This window comes from Coregonus clupeaformis, chromosome 15 (genome assembly GCF_020615455.1).
Source record: "Coregonus clupeaformis isolate EN_2021a chromosome 15, ASM2061545v1, whole genome shotgun sequence".
Classification (NCBI taxonomy): Eukaryota; Metazoa; Chordata; class Actinopteri; order Salmoniformes; family Salmonidae; genus Coregonus; species Coregonus clupeaformis.
In genome coordinates this window covers 42,018,758-42,039,504 of record NC_059206.1, presented here as the reverse complement: position 1 = coordinate 42,039,504, position 20,747 = coordinate 42,018,758, and the positions used below count along the sequence as shown (strand labels likewise).

General features: G+C 42.5%; 2 protein-coding genes across 3 annotated transcripts in view; one reads left to right on the top strand and one right to left on the bottom strand.

Annotated features, from left to right (window-relative positions):
* prkab1a (protein kinase, AMP-activated, beta 1 non-catalytic subunit, a) overlaps positions 1-9,628 on the top strand; it is a 28,039-nt gene extending 18,411 nt beyond the window's left edge. The window contains exons 4-8 of one of the 2 annotated variants that reach the window (XM_041898205.1): positions 6,818-6,911; positions 7,082-7,196; positions 7,389-7,522; positions 8,463-8,531; positions 8,706-9,628. In XM_041898205.1, the coding sequence (XP_041754139.1) occupies positions 6,818-6,911; positions 7,082-7,196; positions 7,389-7,522; positions 8,463-8,531; positions 8,706-8,783 (490 nt within the window). In that variant the 3' untranslated portion in view covers positions 8,784-9,628. Of the gene's footprint in view, positions 1-6,817; positions 6,912-7,081; positions 7,209-7,388; positions 7,523-8,462; positions 8,532-8,705 lie in introns of both variants that reach the window. The other variant, XM_041898202.1, reaches the window with a different exon arrangement.
* Positions 9,629-16,982: 7,354 nt separating this feature from the next.
* Positions 16,983-20,086, bottom strand: LOC121583300 (protein phosphatase 1 regulatory subunit 3C-B). The gene is made up of 3 exons (XM_041899484.2): positions 19,879-20,086; positions 18,694-18,770; positions 16,983-18,577 (listed from the first exon to the last, which is right to left on the bottom strand). The coding sequence occupies exons 2-3, from the start codon at positions 18,705-18,707 to the stop codon at positions 17,545-17,547; spliced, it is 1,047 nt and encodes a 348-aa protein (XP_041755418.1). The 5' UTR covers positions 18,708-18,770; positions 19,879-20,086; the 3' UTR covers positions 16,983-17,544.
* Between the last annotated feature and the right edge of the window lie 661 nt (positions 20,087-20,747).

The following is a 20,747-nucleotide window of genomic DNA, read 5'->3' as shown; positions in this document are numbered from 1 at the left end:
ACCGCATTCGTATTTCTAATGATTCTTTATCGCCACACGCTCTATAACATTATCATACACGCCTCTTTATCTCTTTATCATACCATTCCACACAACGTTGTTCTCAAACACGCCTTCATCACTATTTGCATAACCTACCAGAATATTCCTTTACTATGGTCAATTTTACCATAATCCCTTCTAAATTTCCCAACTTTTAATTAACCCCTAAAGGCTTGACTGAAATTCAATGTGTCGACGTCATATGATCACCCCCGTACACGTGACCTGTTCCTTCAACAGGATTTCTCTCTCTCCTTTACGTTAGTAAATTAATATCCACTTACTATTAATTCTTCTCTCCCTAATGCAAGATTGGGCTTTCCCTTTCTCCACCAGCCTTAGAAGCTTTAAACGACCTAGAATATAGTCCCTTTCCTTACACTTTCTCCACAAAGACAAGGCTATTATTTTCCTGATTTTTTTTTTGTTGTCCGATCACCCACACATATAAGCCGCCACTCGTGCTTAAATGAGTCAGACAGAATGACAAGCAGGACAAACAATAGTGTCAGACGATTGAACGAAGCTGACCAAATGACAACTTAATCACAATTGAATTAACCACAGCCGCTCAAACAAATTATTCCCCCGCACAAGATGAGCAGACCTACTCTATCTTATTATTTCTCTATACTTTGAAGCCCTGGCGGCGTTCACAACCGTTTACCTACTAGGGATGAAAAGCGCGACATCCAATTTATGCTGTCACCTTCTCAGGATGACTTAATTTTTACCCGATTCGCTGTCTAGTTTGTGCATCCCCTCATCCAGGATGATGCACACCTACTCCGGACGAGCAAACCTACGTATTAGCCTGCTCGTCCACTAGCCTGCGTGTATGCTAGCCTGCTCGTCCACTAGCCTGCGTGTCTATGCTAGCCTGCTCGTCCACTAGCCTGCGTCTATGCTAGCCTGCTTCTTCTACTACTAGCCTGCGTCTATGCTAGCCTGCTTCTTCTACTACTAGCCTGCGTCTATGCTAGCCTGCTTCTTCTACTACTAGCCTGCGTGTCTATGCTAGCCTGCTTCTTCTACTACTAGCCTGCGTCTATGCTAGCCTGCTTATTCTACTACTAGCCTGTGTCTATGCTAGCCTGCTTCTTCTACTACTAGCCTGCGTCTATGCTAGCCTGCTTCTTCTACTACTAGCCTGCATCTATGCTAGCCTGCTTGTCTTATTTACACTCATTTACTTTGCATGCATGCTTATTCCTTATTTCAACAAAAACTCTGCTTCTTCTACTAAATTTGGTCCTTATTCTGGAGAGAAGTCTTCCGTACCCCACCCCCAGATTCAGCTTGATCGAAACACACAGTTTAAGTAAGAACAAAGCTTACCTTTCAAACAGTGGCCACTGAGTCTGTGTGAGTCGCTCAAACTTCCTCCGACGGTAAAGCAATCAAAAATCTCTTTAAACAGGTCCCTTCGTGGTCACCAATTATGTTGTGGAAAATAACCACCATACTTTATTACAAATAAGGTCTTACAGAGTTTTCGTTGCATCAAGGAATTACTTTATTAAAGTTTTCAACACAGCCGATACCCGTCTGCAGAGGGGCACACCTTCTTAACGTCTTCCTCCATCTTATATAGTCCTCTTCAGTTTTCCCGCTCTTTTATTGCTCCACCCACTTCCTTTGTCCCTGAGGACGGCTGAACTATTACTCCAACCAATCACCCGCTCCCCTGTACCTCACCCCCTCAAGGTGTAATCAATCAAGAAGATACCAAGGAGACAAAGGTCTAGCCCAAACTCTATTCAACCCTGGTGCCGCTCCCTTCACTGTGTTTGAAGAGAGAGACAAAAACAAACGGCCCAATTCAGTTAGCCACAAAGAATTTTAACTATATGTTCATGATTAACTCAATTTCATCTGATAATCCATTAAAACTACACATCAAGGTTTATTTGAACAGTGAGAGACAGAATAACAACAACAAAATCCAGAAAAACGCATGTCAAAAATGTTATAAATTGATTTGCATTTTAATGAGGGAAATAAGTATTTGACCCCCTCTCAATCAGAAAGATTTCTGGCTCCCAGGTGTCTTTTATACAGGTAACGAGCTGAGATTAGGAGCACACTCTTAAAGGGAGTGCTCCTAATCTCAGCTTGTTACCTGTATAAAAGATACCTGTCCACAGAAGATTCAATCAATCAGATTCCAAACTCTCCACCATGGCCAAGACCAAAGAGCTCTCCAAGGATGTCAGGGACAAGATTGTAGACCTACACAAGGCTGGAATGGGCTACAAGACCATCGCCAAGCAGCTTGCTGAGAAGGTGACAACAGTTGGTGCAATTATTCTCAAATGGAAGAAACACAAAAGAACTGTCAATCTCCGTTGGTCTGGGGCTCCATGCAAGATCTCACCTCGTGGAGTTGCAATGATCATGAGAATGGTGAGGAATCAGCCCAGAACTACACGGGAGGATCAAAGCAGCTGGGACCATAGTCACCAAGAAAACAATTGGTAACACACTATGCCGTGAAGGACTGAAATCCTGCAGCACCCGCAAGGTCCCCCTGCTCAAGACAGCACATATACAGGGCCGTCTGAAGTTTGCCAATGAACGTCTGAATGATTCAGAGGAGAACTGGGTGAAAGTGTTGTGGTCAGATGAGACCAAAATCGAGGTCTTTGGCATCAACTCAACTCGCCGTGTTTGGAGGAGGAGGAATGCTGCCTATGACCCCAAGAACACCATCCCCACCGTCAAACAGGAGGTGGAAACATTATGCTTTGGGGGTGTTTTTCTGCTAAGGGGACAGGACAACTTCACCGCATCAAAGGGAAGATGGACGGGGCCATCGACTGTCAAATCTTGGGTGAGAACCTCCTTCCCTCAGCCAGGGCATTGAAAATGGGTCGTGGATGGGTATTCCAGCATGACAATGACCCAAAACACACGGCCAAGGCAACAAAGGAGTGGCTCAAGAAGAAGCACATTAAGGTCCTGGAGTGGCCTAGCCAGTCTCCAGACCTTAATCCCATAGAAAATCTGTGGAGGGAGCTGAAGGTTCGAGTTGCCAAATGTCAGGCTCGAAATCTTAATGACTTGGAGAAGATCTGCAAAGAGGAGTGGGACAAAATCCCTCCTGAGATGTGTGCAAACCTGGTGGCCAACTACAAGAAACGTCTGACCTCTGTGATTGCCAACAAGGGTTTTGCCACCAAGTACTAAGTCATGTTTTGCAGAGGGGTCAAATACTTATTTCCCTCATTAAAATGCAAATCAAGTTATAACATTTTTTACATGCGTTTTTCTGAATTTTTTTGTTTTTATTCTGTCTCTCACTGTTCAAATAAACCTACCATTAAAATGATAGACTGATCATGTCTTTGTCAGTGGGCAAACGTACAAAATCAGCCTGGGATCAAATACTTATTTCCCTCACTGTACACTGCTCCTGTTTCTTGGCCCAAGCAAGTCTCTTCTTCTTATTGGTGTCCTTTTAGTAGTGGTTTCTTTGCAGCAATTTGACCATGAAGGCCTGATTCACGCAGTCTCCTCTGAACAGTTGATGTTGAGATGTGTCTGTTACTTGAACTCTGTGAAGCATTTATTTGGGCTGCAATTTCTGAGGCTGGTAACTCTAATGAACTTAACCTCTGCAGCAGAGGTAATTCTGGGTCTTCCTTTCCTGTGGCGGTCCTCATGAGAGCCAGTTTCATCATAGCGCTTGATGGTTTTTGTGACTGCACTTGAAGAAACTTTCAAAATTCTTGACATTTTCCGTATTGACTGACCTTCATGTCTTAAAGTAATGATGGACTGTCCTTTCTCTTTGCTTATTTGAGCTGATCTTGCCATAATATGGACTTGGTCTTTTACCAAATAGGGCTATCTTCTGTATACCACCCCTACCTTGTCACAACACAACTGATTGGCTCAAATGCATTAAGAAGGAAATAAATTACACAAATTAAACAAATTAACTTTTAACGAGGCACATCTGTGAATTGAAATGTATTCCAGGTGACTACCTCATGAAGCTGGTTGAGGGAATGCCAAGAGTGTGCAAAGCTGTCATCAAGGCAAAGGGTGGCTATTTGAAGAATCTCAAATATAAAATATATTTTGATTTGTTTAACACTTTTTTGGTTACTACATGATTCCATTTGTGTTATTTCATCGTTTTGATGTCTTCACTATTATTCTACAATGTAGAAAATAGTAAAAATAAAGAAAAACCCTGGAATGAGTAGGTGTTTCCAAACTTTTGACTGGTACAGTGTATATATATATACAGTGGGGAGAACAAGTATTTGATACACTGCCGATTTTGCAGGTTTTCCTACTTACAAAGCATGTAGAGGTCTGTAATTTTTATCATAGGTACACTTCAACTGTGAGAGACGGAATCTAAAACAAAAATCCAGAAAATCACATTGTATGATTTTTAAGTAATTAATTTGCATTTTATTGCATGACATAAGTATTTGATCACCTACCAACCAGTAAGAATTCTGGCTCTCACAGACCTGTTAGTTTTTCTTTAAGAAGCCCTCCTGTTCTCCACTCATTACCTGTATTAACTGCACCTGTTTGAACTCGTTACCTGTATAAAAGACACCTGTCCACACACTCAATCAAACAGACTCCAACCTCTCCACAATGGCCAAGACCAGTTCAAGATGATGGTCAATCACCCCTGGTCTGGGGCTCCATGCAAGATCTCAACTCGTGGGGCATCAATGATCATGAGGAAGGTGAGGGATCAGCCCAGAACTACACGGCAGGACCTGGCCAGAGAGCTGGGACCACAGTCTCAAAGAAAACCATTAGTAACACACTACGCCGTCATGGATTAAAATCCTGCAGCGCACGCAAGGTCCCCCTGCTCAAGCCAGCGCATGTCCAGTTCTGTCTGAAGTTTGCCAATGACCATCTGGATGATCCAGAGGAGGAATGGGAGAAGGTCATGTGGTCTGATGAGACAAAAATAGAGCTTTTTGGTCTAAACTCCACTCGCCGTGTTTGGAGGAAGAAGAAGGATGACTACAACCCCAAGAACACCATCCCAACCGTGAAGCATGGAGGTGGAAACATAATTCTTTGGGGATGCTTTTCTGCAAAGGGGACAGGACGACTGCACCGTACTGAGGGGAGGATGGATGGGGCCATGTATCGCGAGATCTTGGCCAATAACCTCCTTCCCTCAGTAAGAGCATTGAAGATGGGTCGTGGCTGGGTCTTCCAGCATGACAACGACCCGAAACACACAGCCAGGGCAACTAAGGAGTGGCTCCGTAAGAAGCATCTCAAGGTCCTGGAGTGGCCTAGCCAGTCTCCAGACCTGAACCCAATAGAAAATCTTTGGAGGGAGCTGAAAGTCCGTATTGCCAGCAACAGCCCCAAAACCTGAAGGATCTGGAGAAGGTCTGTATGGAGGAGTGGGCCAAAATCCCTGCTGCAGTGTGTGCAAACCTGGTCAAGAACTACAGGAAACGTATGATCTGTGTAATTGCAAACAAAGGTTTCTGATGTATCAAATACTTATGTCATGCAATAAAATGCAAATTAATTACTCAAAAATCATACAATGTGATTTTCTGGATTTTTGTTTTAGATTCCGTCTCTCACAGTTGAAGTGTACCTATGATAAAAATTACAGACCTCTACATGCTTTGTAAGTAGGAAAACCTGCAAAATCAGCAGTGTATCAAATACTTGTTCTCCCCACTGTATCTCTGAACACCATCCAATTTTGATTTCTATTGTATTTTTCAACTCTGCTGTGATGTTTCACAAAAGTTCTGAACCTTTCTATTCTCATAGTTTCTACAGATTGTCAATTTAATATTTTTTTGCTAAGAGTTTTATTATATTATTGATCGATTGACTATGACATTTCAAATCACCCAGCAGTGCTATTTGCAGAGTTAGCTCCAGGTAAATGTTGCAATTCTTCAGCCATACCTGCGCTCAAAAACATATGGACAGTACCAAAACAAATGATCTAATGATTCTGTCTCTTCACAGCAAAATCTTCAGAGCTGGGATGGTTGTATCCCCCATATATATAATATTATATTGGTTGCAAGAGTTTTGTATAATCATTTAAATAGAAAAACTCCTTTTGTGTATCAGTTCATAAACCATGTGCCATGGAATCGGTACATTGGAAATCTCTTCCCAACTTTTTTGCAATCTGTATGGTAGAGCTGTCAATTTTTTGGTCCTTAAATGAAACTGGTATACTATTTATCACAATTTTCTTTAACCAGCTTGGGTCTTTAATGCAGGGCCGACAGACAAGTTCCTTACTTTCTCCCCCTTCCACTTGCCTCTTCCATTTTTGCGGTAATGCTGCAATTAGTTGGTTGTAATTTTGGACAGAGCAGACATTTCCATATATTTTTGTTAGCTGCATGTGTGACATAACTCCACCAGTCCTATTTATGATATCATTTACAAAGACTATACCAATTGTATTTTTTTTCCCAAAATAAATTAGTATATTTGAGTTTAACCATATTATTTGTTGTAATATTTGTTCTGTATTTTCTGGTGGATTAAACTGAAATTGCAACCATTTTCATTTTCAAATAACTGAAAATTAGAGGTTGTAATCTGAATGAAGGCAAAAAGGCCATTCTTGAACACGGGGTGAGCCATTCTTACTAATCTGCTAGAGAACCTGTTTGGATTTAAGTATAGCTTTTGTATGACTGAAGCCTTTAGTGAGAGGTCTAATGCTTTAATGTTTAATAATTTCTGCCCTCCGAATTCATAACGCTTACTGTTAGTGTGTTCTCTCTTTCAGTCAGAACAACTTTGTGGCAATTGTGGATCTGCCTGAAGGGGAGCATCAGTATAAGTTCTATGTGGACGGGACTTGGACCCATGACCCAGCTGAGGTGAGCAGCGTGTTTTTGGGACCAGAACGACCTCTGTTTTACGTGTTGTAATGGCTTTATAGGAACAACTGTCTACTCAGCTATTTACACAGGCATATGGGAGTGAATGACTGTAACAGATTTGATGTTTATGAGTTCTCTGTTTGATTGCTGGTTTTGTGGTCCCCCAGCCTGTTGTAACCAACCAGCTAGGCACAGTCAACAATGTCATCCAAGTCAAGAAGACTGACTTCGAGGTGTTTGATGCACTTATGGTGGACTCACAGAAATGCTCTGATATGTCAGGTCAGTGTCAAGGTTAGTATCCATAACGTATTCACCCATTCAAGTTATGCTACTGTATTGGAAAATGTCTCCATGGTGTTAGAAAGTTAGATGGCAACTGGCAATAGCAAAATATTAACTAGACACATCTTGGTGTTCACTCTACCATTGTATTTATTAACTTGCCCCTCCTCCCATCTGTTTGTGAGTTAGACCTGTCCAGCTCCCCTCCCGGACCATACCATCAGGACCCCTACATACCCAAGCAGGAAGAAAAGTTCAAGTCTCCGCCCATTCTCCCACCTCACTTGCTACAGGTCATCCTAAACAAGGACACAGGAATCTCTGTGAGTACAAGATGCTAACAACTGAATCCAAACCCTCATGGGAATATCAATGATGAAGACATGAGAGCTATTCATGTAATTTACAGTAATGTGTATGCACTGGAGTAAGGTTGAGAGCTTCAAGTTCCTTGGTGTCCACATCACATCAGTCGTGAAGAGGGCACGACAAAGCCTATTCCCCCTCAGGAGACTGAAAAGATTTGGCATGGGTCCTCAGATCCTCAAATAATTCTACAGCTGCACCATCGAGAGCATCCTGACTGGTTGCATCACCGCCTGGTATGGCAACTGCTTGGCCTCCGACCGCAAGGCACTACAGAGGGTAGTGCGTACGGCCCAGTACATCACTGGGGCCAAGCTTCCTGCCATCCAGGACCTCTATACCAGGCGGTGTCAGAGGAAGGCCCTCAAAATTGTCAAAGACTCCAGCCACCCTAGTCATAGACTGTTCTCTCTGCTACCGCACGGCAAGCGGTACCGGAGTGCCAAGTTTAGGTCCAAAAGACTTCTCAACAGCTTCTACCCCCAAGCCATAAGACTCCTGAACAGCTAATCATGGCTACCCGGACTATTTGCACTGCCCCCCACCCCATCTTTTTACACTGCTGCTACTCTGTTAATTATTTATGCATAGTCACTTTAACTCTACCCACATGTACATATTACTTCAACTACCTCAACTAGCCGGTGCCCCCGCACATTGACTCTGCACCGGTACCCCCCTGTATATATAGCGTCCCTACTGTTATTTTATTTTACTTCTGCTCTTTTTTTCTCAACACTTTTTTGTTGTTGTTTTATTTTACTTTTTATTAAAAATAAATGCACTGTTGGTTAAGGGCTGTAAGTAAGCATTTCACTGTAATGTCTGCACCTGTTGTATTCGGCACATGTGGCCAATACAATTTGATTTGATTTGATTTTCTCTTTCCCTCTTCAGTGTGACCCAGCATTGCTCCCAGAACCCAATCATGTCATGCTCAATCACCTCTACGCCTTGTCCATCAAGGTAAGACCACAGAGAGATCAGAAAGATTAAATCAAAGCCATGGATCATTAGTAGATTGATTCAAAGTCGGCAAGAGGTAACAGAATGACTCCCAGAAGAGTTGCTTTTGGAGAGTTGAAGGGAGATGTCAAGTATGTGCTAATGATGGTTCTATAATTCTCTCTCTCCTCTCAGGATGGTGTGATGGTGCTTAGTGCGACTCATCGCTACAAGAAGAAGTATGTCACCACCCTCCTGTATAAGCCTATCTGACTAGAGGTTTATGGCTTCTCAGCCTCTGCCTGTGCACCACAGACACCACAGCTTCTCACAGCATAGCCTCCAGCATTACACCTGTACATATCTCAGTTTAGAATGATTTCTATCACCCCAATCTTCCTCAGTCTGCCTTTCCTCTTGTTCAATAACTGCCGTCCCATTTGCTGATCACCAGCCTTGCTTTGTTATAGACATAGAGGAGTACTAGTTAGCAGAATAGTTACGCATAGGAAGGATAGAGACGTTTTGGGGTGTGGTGGGGAATTCTGACTGATAATACGTAAGGGTTGTGTTGTGGCCTGTGCCTGATGACAGAAGGTCCCTTCATCAGACAGGAACAGGAAGTAGTAGGTTAGGTGCAGTATCATGGAAAACCATACAGTGTTTGATGTAGGATGGAAGGCCCAGTGTTGCTGTACAGTAGTAATAATCATTAATTTTGCCAGTGGAGTTTTTTCCTGCCTTTTATTGTGATTTTCTCTTCAGCCTCTGTTACTTGCCATTTGGCCAGTGTGCCTGGCCTTTGTATCATTATGCTTCACCAGCTATATCAGTTTGCGTATCAGTGCACATGTTTTATTTAAATAGTAGTAAGTTAAGTAATCATTAAATAGTGCTGTGTATATTTTCTAAATGACTATATATGGTCAAAACACTTCTCCTACATGTGAATCCAAGGGACCAACTCAGGGGGGTGACAGACAAGCAGAGTTAGAGATGGATTAAGGAGGATGAAGCTCCTTTGACGTCCTTGTTAATGTAACCCTCTTGGACCATGTTGTTGTGTACATTTCTTTCTTTGTTCCAGATTTCTATCCCAATAAAGATAATTGATTTTATAGCATTCTTATTGAGTGTTATCTCTGAAATAAAGGGTTTACCAGTATGGATAGGAATACAACTCTTGTAGATGGGCATAGGCCCTTGACTATCAATTTGAGTGTCACATATGGGAGATCTAATCAACATGTATTCCTCCCCTTCGTTTGATTTGGTTTCCACAGTATTTGTTGAACCAAAAATATTGTGAATCTATTGAAGTGTTATATTACTATTCTTTCATGTTCAAGTAATAGCTTACAATTTGTTGAGGCATGGCCCTATTGATCCTAGGGGAAGTAGCCAGATGGCATTCTAAAAGTGTCAAGACAGCAATATGTCAGGCTAAAAAAATATCTTCCCCAATGCAATATGGACATTTCTTTCCTGGACATGTTTTGGGGTGAAAAGGACAGAGACCTTGAGGAGAGCGAGATTGCAGGAGGACACACAGCCCCTCTTTCCAGACACATTCCTCACCATGTCTTTCCCCATACAACAACAACATATAATATGTTTTATCTATATGAGTATAAATGTGTGTGATTTTGATGTATTGTTGCATCAACATTTAAAAAAACACTAAAGCATTTGTTCAACTAGTAATGTGACTCTATAGTTTGCCCTGAGCTCAATTGCAGTGAAAGTTGTCATATGTTTCCAACCAATCACCCAATTGGTGGAAATACGACCAATTCAACAATGTTACCTCGACTCTAGACTTCTTATCCAATAGTGTGTCCGTTCGTTATGTAATGCCATGTTATCTCAAAGCTAATCTGGAGACACATTCGCCTGAGTCAGACAGAAAGTCTGGGACTACAAACTACTGTACTTTATCTGGTACAGTACTTTAAGAATAAATGTATATCAATCAAATCAAATTTGATTTGTTGCATACACATATTTAGCAGATGTTATTGAGGGTGCAGTGAAATGCTTGTGTTCCTAGCTCCAACAGTGTAGTAATATCTAACAATACACACAAATCTAAAAAGTAAAATAATGGAATTAAGAAATATAGAAATATTAGGACGAGTCCGGAGTATAAATATATATATATATATGGTTTGTAGCATTTGATTTACACAACATGCCTACCACTTTGAAGATGCAAAATATTGGTTATTGTGAAACAAACAAGAAATAAGACAAAAAAACAGAAAACTTGAGCGTGCATAACTATTCATCCCCCCAAAGTCAATACTTTGTAGAGCCACCTTTTGCAGCAATTACAGCTGCAAGTCTCTTGGGGTATGTCTCTATAGGCTTGGCACATCTAACCGCTGGGATTTTTGCCCATTCTTCAAGGCAAAACTGCTCCAGCGCCTTCAAGTTGGATGGGTTCCGCTGGTGTACAGCAATCTTTAAGTCATACCACAGATTCTCAATTGGATTGAGGTCTGGGCTTTGACAAGGCCATTCCAAGACATTTAAATGTTTCCCCTTAAACCACTCAAGTGTTGCTTTAGCAGTATGCTTAGGGTCATTGTCCTGCTGGAAGGTGAACCTCCGTCCCAGTCGCAAATCTCTGGAAGACTGAAACAGGTTTCCCTCAAGAATTTCCCTGTATTTAGCGCCATCCATCATTCCTTCAGTTCTGACCAGTTTCCCAGTCTCTGCCGATGAAAAGCATCCCCACAGCATGATGCTGCCACCACCATGCTTCACTGTGAGGAGTACCTTCTTCCATATGTTTGGGGAGTGTCCCACATGCCTTTTGGCGAACACCAAACGTGTTTGATTATTTTTGTCTTTAAGCAATGGCTTTTGTCTGGCCACTCTTCCGTAAAGCCCAGCTCTGTGGAGTGTACGGTTTAAAGTGGTCCTATGGACAGATACTCCAATCTCCGCTGTGGAGCTTTGCAGCTCCTTCAGAGTTATCTTTGGTGTCTTTGTTGCCTCTGATTAATGCCCTCCTTGCCTGATCCGTGTGTTTTGGTGGGCGGCCCTCTCTTGGCAGGTTTGTTGTGGTGCCATATTCTTTCCATTTTTTAATAATGGATTTAATGGTGCTCCGTGGCATGTTCAAAGTTTCAGATTTTTTTTTATAACGCAACCCTGATCTGTACTTCTCCACAGCTTTGTCCCTGACCTGTTTGGAGAGCTCCTTGGTCTTCATGGTGCCGCTTGCTTGGTGGTGCCCCTTGCTTAGTGGTGTTGCAGACTCTGGGGCCTTTCAGAACATGTGTATATACAGTTGAAGTCGGAAGTTTACATAGACCTTAGCCAAATACATTCAAACTCAGTTTTTCACAATTCCTGACATTTGATCCTACTAAAAATTCCCTGTCTTAGGTCAGTTAGGATCCCCACTTTATTTTAAGAATGTGAAATGTCAGAATAATAGTAGAGGGAATTATTTATTTCAGCTTTTATTTCTTTCATCACATTCCCAGTGGGTCAGAAGTTTACACTCAATTAGTATTTGGTGGCATTGCCTTTAAATTGTTTAACTTGGGTCAAACGTTTCGGGTAGCCTTCCACAAGCTTCCCACAATAAGTTGGGTGAATTTTGGCCCATTCCTCCTGACAGAGCTGGTGTAACTGAGTCAGGTTTGTAGGCCTCCTTGCTCGCACACGCTTTTTCAGTTCTGCCCACAAATGTTCTATAGGATTGAGGTCAGGGCTTTGTGATGGCCACTTCAATACCTTGACTTTTTTGTCCTTAAGCCATTTTGCCACAACTTTGGAAGAATGCTTGGGGTCATTGTTAATTTGGAAGACTATTTGCAACCAAGCTTTAACTTCCTGACTGATGTCTTCAGATGTTGCTTCAATATATCAACATAATTTTCCTTCCTCATGATGCCATCTATATTGTGAAGTGCACCAGTCCCTCCTGCAGCAAAGCACCCCCACAGCATGCTGCTGCCACCCCCATGCTTCATGGTTGGGATGGTGTTCTTCGGCTTGCAAGCGTTCCCCTTTTTTCTCCAAAAATAACGATGGTCATTATGGCCAAGCAGTTCTATTTTTGTTTCATCAGACCAGAGGACATTTCTCCAAAAAGTACGATCTTTGTCCCCATGTGCAGTTGCAAACCGTAGTCTGGCTTTTTTATGGCGGTTTTGGAGCAGTGGCTTCTTCCTTGCTGAGCGGCCTTTCGGGTTATGTCGTTTTACTGTGGATATAGATAATTTTGTACCTGTTTCCTCCAGCATTTTCACAAGGTCCTTTGCTGTTGTTCTGGGATTTATTTGCACTTTTCGCACCAAAGTACGTTCATCTCTAGGAAACAGCACGTGTCTCCTTCCTGAGCGGTATGACGGCTGCGTGGTCCCATGGTGTTTATACTTGCGTACTATTATTTGTACAGATGAATGTGGTACCTTCAGGTGTTTGGAAATTGCTCCCAAAGGATGAACCAGACTTGTGGAGGTCTACAATTTTTTTTCTGAGGTCTTGGCTGATTTTTTGGGATTTTCCCATGATGTCAAGCAAAGAGGCACTGAGTTTGAAGGTAGGCCTTGAAATACATTCACAGGTACACCTCCAATTGACTCAAATGATGTCAATTAGCCTATCAGAAGCTTCTAAAGCCATGACATCATTTTCTGGAATTTTCCATGCTGTTTAAAGTCACAGTCAACTTAGTATATGTAAACTTCTGACCCACTGGAGTTGTGATACAGTGAATTATAAGTGAAATAATCTGTCTGTAAACAATTGTTGTAAAAATGACTTGTGTCATGCACAAAGTAGATGTCCTAACCAACTTTCCAAAACTATAGTTTGTTAACAAGAAATTTGTGGAGTGGTTGAAAAACAAGTTTTAATGACTCAAACCTAACTTCCGACTTCAACTGTATGTATTGCATTATATATAGTACTGCTCGTGATATTCATCACACTCTTTACCTTGCTCTTTCCATGTTACTCTCTTTCTCTACCATCCTTATCGTTCTTTCTCTCACATCGTCAGGAAACAATGACGGTTGTGAGATGTTCATCTGCGAGTGTGACAGGAGGTAAGGCCCACAGAGGACCCTGCTTCTGCTGGATAGACCTGCAGCCACCAGACAACATAGTTCAGATAGCTCCTTCACAGTGGTGTAAAGTACTTAAGTAAAAATACTTAAAAGTTCTACTTAAGTATTTTTTTGGGGGTATCTGTACTTTACTATTTATATATATTTTTTCCTACTTTTACTTTTACTTCACTACATTTCTAAAGAAAATTCTGTACGTTTTACTCCATACATTTCCCCTGACACCCAAAAGTACTCGTTACATTTTGACAGGAAAATGGTCCAGTTCACACACTTATCAAGAGAACATCCCTGGTCATCCCTACTGCTTCTGATCTAGCGGACTCACTAAACACAAATGCTTCATTTGTAAATTATGTCTGAGTGTTGGAGGGTGCCCCTGGCTATCCGTCAATTAAAATAAATAATTGTGCCATCTGGTTTGCTTAATATAAGGAATTTGAAATGGTTTATACTTTTACTTAGTACATTTTAGCAATTCCGTTTACTTTTGATACTTAAGTATATTTAAAACCAAATACTTTTATAGACTTTTACTCAAGTAGTATTTTACTGGGTGACTTTCACTTTTACTTGAGTCATTTTCTATTAAAGTATCTTTACTTTTATTTTTCCACCACTGCTCCTTCAGTGCTCCAGGTAGCTCCTTTCCCCCGCTGAAATCACCTTATCTTTCAAGTCAGGACTCATGCAATGCCTTTTGAGTTGAATCTATCTGGTTGTCAGCTATTGATGTTACCTGTTGTGTCCTATATCTGGATGTGACCTAGCAGCCAGTAACTCTATGAAACACTTCGTTCTACTCTGAGATTTGTTTCTATTTGCGATCATGTGGATGATAAACAACATAACAGATTAAACTTAATAAAGATTGAGAAACTCACACTAGTGTAACCGTGTCTCTCTCTATTTGGATAACTGTCCACTATGGAAGTAAAGAAAGAGGGAGGCAAAGAGATTATAATTCAAACAGGGCCCAAATATTGTACTCTGCAGGCCAACATTCAAACCACCAGTAGAGGGAACCAATGTTTTCATATTTCCTACTAGTGACAAGTCCTGCACTTTGAGAGGAATATGCACAACATTTTTGTACACCTGCCAAACTGTGGAACGCAATGTGACCAGTTCTCTGTTTGTCTGCTGAGGCCCATCTCAGGTGTGCTGCTGACAAAAGAGTTCACAGACAAAAGAGCGTTCCCCCTCTTCCTGTACCTCCTGTCATGGTGAAGAGCGGCAGCAATAAGCAACAAAAAACTGTGTTCCCACAGCAACATAATCCCTCTGCTTAGCGAGTGGTTCATAAATGTTAGTAGCATTCAGGTGGGACAACACTACATTCATCAGGGGAGCTTTCAGAACGGCACTGAAAAGCAGACTGGTTGGCGGCAAACTACCTAGCCTGCATTTTAGAAACAGACCACCGACTGACATTTCACTGGGAGAGCTTTACACAAGTCCAGACATTTTAACTTGGCATAATTATTGGGTAATATGTGGTGTTTCTGTTCTTTGGAACAGGACATTCCGTTTCATTGTGGGGTTGGAACTTGGAACATTCCACAACATGTTGGCCTACCTGTACCAGTCTGCCAGAACAGCCTGGTCTCAGACGTCAGACGTAACATAGTAAATGTAAATCCGAGACACTCAAATTAGTATGATACCTGTATGTTACATTTGGTGTGGTTACATAAGACAAAATCTAAAGTAGAGTGGTTGGCTGGGTGAACGTATAATGCGAGTTCGAATCTCATCACGGACAACTTTTTATTTTATTTGGTAGTTAGTCTTGTCCCATCGCTGCAACTCCTGTATGGACTCGAGAGAGGTCGAGAGCCATGCATCCTCCGAAACACAACCCTGCCAAGCCGCACTGCTTCTTGACACACTGCTCGCTTAACCCGGAAGCCAGCCAGAGGAAACGCCATACATCTGGCAACTGTGTCAGCGTGCATGCGCCCGGCCCAACACAGGAGTCGCTAGGACAAGGATATCCCGGCCGGCCAAACCTTCATCTAACCCAGACGACACTGGGCCAATTGTGCTCCGCCTCATTGGTCTCCCGGGATCGAACCCGGGTCTGTAGTGACGCCACAACCACTGCGATGCAGTGCCTTAGACCGCTGCGCCACTCGGAAGGCCCACAGAAAACTTTAGCATTTTAGCAACTTTTTCAACTACTTACTTTTTAGCTACTTATGTTAGCTAACACTTCCGCTAACCTTAACCCTTTAACCTAACTCCTAAACTTAACCCTAACCCCTAGCCTTGCTAACGTTAGCCACCTAGCTAGAATTTGTAACATATCATAGGTTTTGCAAATTCATAACATATAGTATGTTTCGCCAAGTCGTAACATATTGTACGTTTTGCAAATTCGTAACATATCATATGAAATGGGTGATGGACATCCACAAATGAATACATATCATACTAAATGGAGTGTCTCGGATTTACATACAGAATAATATTAAATGCTCCGAGACCAGGTTGGCCAGAACTGACAATAGTGGACACATGCATCCTTGCTTTTGAGTTGTATTTGGAAATAGAGAACTATCATGTTTTATGTTTTGTGGGGAGGGGTCATGACACATGGCATCACCTTTCATGATGACCATACAATGTGAGAACCATGTACACACGCACACACTAGTTTCAGGCTGACTTAACTACCTGGAACTATTCACAACTTTAGTCCCAGGACATTATAGTCCTAGAGAGAACAAGTGAAAGCAGACTCACATCACTCCCTATTCCAAACATGTAAACACAGGCTCCGATGCTGCCATGGTAACAAACCACTTGCTGTGCCTACCGCCCAAATGAGTTGACGTTCACGTTGCCGGAGGCTCTACAGCATTACCAAACAGTTCGGCAGATAGGAAGATAGGTGGGCGTGCCAGTCAGGGTGGGTCATGGGGAGGTATGCCATTGTATCATTCCTCCACCCAGAACAACCATTGACACAGGCTGTTTGGAATGCATGATGTGGCAGATAGGAAGACACCCAGGGAAATCTGAGCCTTATTGATGTAGAGCACAATAACAAGCCCTTAGAGATGTTCAGTAATGGAAGCATGAGCAAACTGCACAGCTGACCCATATACTATCTATACTAATATGGACAAAACACTCAAAGCTTGATTAGTTTTATCGCTGCTGTTCTACTGCATTCTATTCATGGGACAAAAGAAAGAATGCGCAAGATTCCACCCACATTTGTTAAAGTAGGCTCATTTGAGTTGCCTGCTTATGTTAGGGGTGAGCTTAGATGACTTTGATAACTAGTATAGGAAACTGGAAGGTGGTATGATTTGTCTGTTTTGCTATGAAGTTTCAGAATGAGAACTTAACACAATATTATTTTCAAATGTTTAATAAAAAACTCAAGGCACATTCATCTGTTCAAAGGCCAGTTAAGGTGGCTGAAGTTGGAGAAGTCTGCATGGCAGTTATAAGGAACATCCAGCCTCAGTGAGAGGGCATTTTCTTTGTACAATTAGTACCCCCATATACACCAAAAAAAATAAAAAATACATCTGGAAAATTCCTAGGTACACTAAAATATGACGATCTTGGTGCTGGAAACTCACCCACTGAAATAAGTTTTAAAAAGTAACAGCGCTATATTCTGTAAGAAATACACAGGTGCAAATCAATTTCACATTAGTTGGGGCCCATATGAGCCGTGGAAGTAGGGGCCACTACAAAGGAACACATTGTAGTCCTAACCTCTACCATCAGATGGGGTCAATTCAATTTTAACAGTCAATTGAGTAAATTCAATGAGTCACTTCCTCGATTAAGATTAAAATCAGGTTTAACATTGCACATTTTCTTGGCAGATTGTCCAGCTGACAAGTTGAGACAGCTACTTAGATCCACACCTGAATCAGAAAGGCAAAGCTGGCTCGCTTCCTGACCAGGGCGAGTTCCCTCTACCAGAAAGTGTTATCCAGTCGCCCCGAACTCCGGCTGATGAAGGCTTCCGAGGGGTGGGTGAGATCAGGGTTCAAGGGGCTCTTGAGGCTGGTACCCCCACTCCTTGGCCATGAGGGGGGACGTTGGAGGGAGCGGGGAGTGATGATGTGGCGCTGTACCGGGGCCTGACTATACCCAGCCCCCTCAGGCTCCACACACACACAGTAGTTCTGTCCCCGGTTGTTGTCCCAACGCAGTGTGGCCCCGCTGCCTGGCCGGAACAACACACAGAACTCCAGACGCTCGCTGGGATCCAGGTTCTGGGGGAGGGGGATGTCAAAGGCAAACACGTCAGTCTCAGCGCCCCCGTAGCGCTGCTGCAGGTAGGAACAGGGGATGTCCCGGAAGCTCCGCCACGAGTCAAAGGTCACTCGCACGTGCACAGCCTTCTCAAAGCTGACATTGCAGACGCGCACGGTGCCACTCAGCGATCGCTCGGTCACACTGCAGCTCTCCAGCTGCACCAGGACCTCCTGCAGGCGGGCTTGGAAGGTCTTGAAGTCTGCCATGGGTTGGGGGAAGGCCAGACTTAACCTCCAGAGCTGCTGCTTCCCACCGGCAGGACCCAGCCACAGGCCCGGCAGTCTGACGGGGGAGGAGGAAGAGGAGTCAGCCCTCTGGGCCGTGGAAGGGGACGAGGAGTTGTCTGGGATATACAGTCGCACTGCAGTGAGAGACAGCCCCTTAGTATCAGCAAACACTACACGGTTCTTCTTAGGGCTGGCACTGCTCCTGCGCACACAGCTCTTTGTCTCTGATCGCTCTGGGGAGGAGGAAGAGGAGGATGAAGAGGAGTGTGGCTTAGTGTGAAGGCTGGCCCTGGGAGACTGGTAGTCTATGGTGTGAAGGTGAGGTTTCAGGGCCTTCAGAGGGGACACACCCTGTAGGTGACAGAGCGGCAGGCTCTGGCTCAGGCACAGTCGCATGGCGAGGTCCACTGGCATGGCAGACTGCTGGGGTATGGAGTAGGCTCCAAATGCATGAAGCACTCTAAGGAAGGAGAAAATTATGGTGAGGAATGGGGATAAATTCCCCCCCCCCAAAAAAAAACCCTCTAACATCTACAAATGTGTTTGGTGAGATCCAAAACATTAGTGAACACTTACTGTGTACAGTTCATTCTCAGACTGGACGTTGTATGGAGCTGAGCTGAAAGTTGTTCTAGCAAAGACCCAAAAGATATCTGTGAATAAGAAAAACAAATGTAAGACTCAATCTATAATGATACTGTTAAAACCCTAATGTCATGGACAGACACACAACTGGTATGAGCATCTGACTCAATTATACAATATTTTCATTTTGGGGTTTCTGGATTATTAAAACCCAAACTACTCTATGGAAGTTTAGGATGTAGTATACATTTGCATATATAAAATCAAAGACAGAAGACAATATTAAGATTTTTTTATTAGTAATAATTTACCTTAAACAGGTATGTGTAAAGTACTATTGTGTAACACCAGTGAAGGTAACATCAGTAACACTATTAAGACTTCTATTAACATAAGCAGGAACTATAACACCAGTGATGGTAACACCAGTGACAAATCTGCAGACAAGATGCATAGCTAAAATGGCAGCCATAGTAGCTCGAACCACAATTCTTAAAATGTAAATAAAAATCACTTAATCGTGTGATTTGATCAATTATTTTAAATCAAAATGTCCTTTCCTCTTACTATAAAAGACTGCAACACCACTGATGCATCTTAAGGCCCTGCATTAAATTACCAAATTGCTAACAGAGTGCACACCCACCATGTGCTTTTAAAAACAGCCCTGCCTCCATTTAATTTTTTCAAAGTGGTGTTTTTCATGAAAGGGTAGGCTAACACCAGTGATATGCAACGGAGGCAGCTATTCTCTGTAAATGATTTTGTTATATTATGCTGACCTTAGTATTTTTTTAAAAAGTAGTCAACTGAATAAAACTAATACTTGCTTCTGCATGACATTTAAAGTGGGCGAAAACTATGTTTTTTTAAAACTCAAAATATGTCTCTAAACCTCAACTCATGACCCCAGAGACAAGCCAATTTAATGCTATTGACCCTGTTCTACAACAAAAATTTTTTGTTTGCAATTTAACTTAACAAAACACTTCAATTTGCACAAAAAACATTGTCTTTATCAGACTGGAAAGCCACCGTTTTCGTAGAATGACCCAGTTAACGATCTATAAAAAAAACTAACACATGAACACAAATGTCATGCGAATTATGCCTAATTTGCAAAAAGATGGACACAAAAATAAAGTTACAAAATAAGAATAAGCGTAGGCTACTTACGGAATATTCACTCCGATGAAGTCCAACTGTATTTAGCTTGAAGAACAGAGAATAAACACGCTGAATAGTGTCGGAAAATCACCTCGGAATTGTTTCTTTTCTAAACGTTGTTACAGCAGCACACCTTTCGACGCCTCGTGAATGTTCTCTCTCTCTCTCTCAAGACATCCAATCGCTATTTAATGAGATCCTACTCGTGAGTCGTGCCCCCAGCTGTTGAGTCTTCACGTGAACCGTGTGGTTTAACCAATCAAATGTCTCCTGTCTCCACCCTGCTCTAACCGAGCGTCTTGTGTGAATGAAGTGCGTCATGATCAAATTAAACTAATAAAGCAGACTGGTCTCATAGACTAGAGGTAACATAGTAGGCTAAAGTAAATCTGAGACAATCAAATTAGTATGAAATGTTATGTTTGGTATGGTTACATAACGTGAATGTACATTATGTATAACACACATATCGAATCTAATCAAGGTAGCGACGGGGCTGTAGTGGAACAGGTTGAGAGCTTCAAGTTCCTTGGTGTCCACATCACCAACGAACTATCATGGTCCAAACACACCAAGACAGTCGTGAAGAGGGCACGACAAAGCCTATTCCCCCTCAGGAGACTGAAAAGATTTGGCATGGGTCCTCAGATCCTCAAAAAATTCTACAGCTGCACCATCGAGAGCATCCTGACTGGTTGCATCACCGCCTGGTATGGCAACTGCTTGGCCTCCGACCGCAAGGCACTACAGAGGGTAGTGCGTACGGCCCAGTACATCACTGGGGCCAAGCTTCCTGCCATCCAGGACCTCTATACCAGGCGGTGTCAGAGGAAGGCCCTCAAAATTGTCAAAGACTCCAGCCACCCTAGTCATAGACT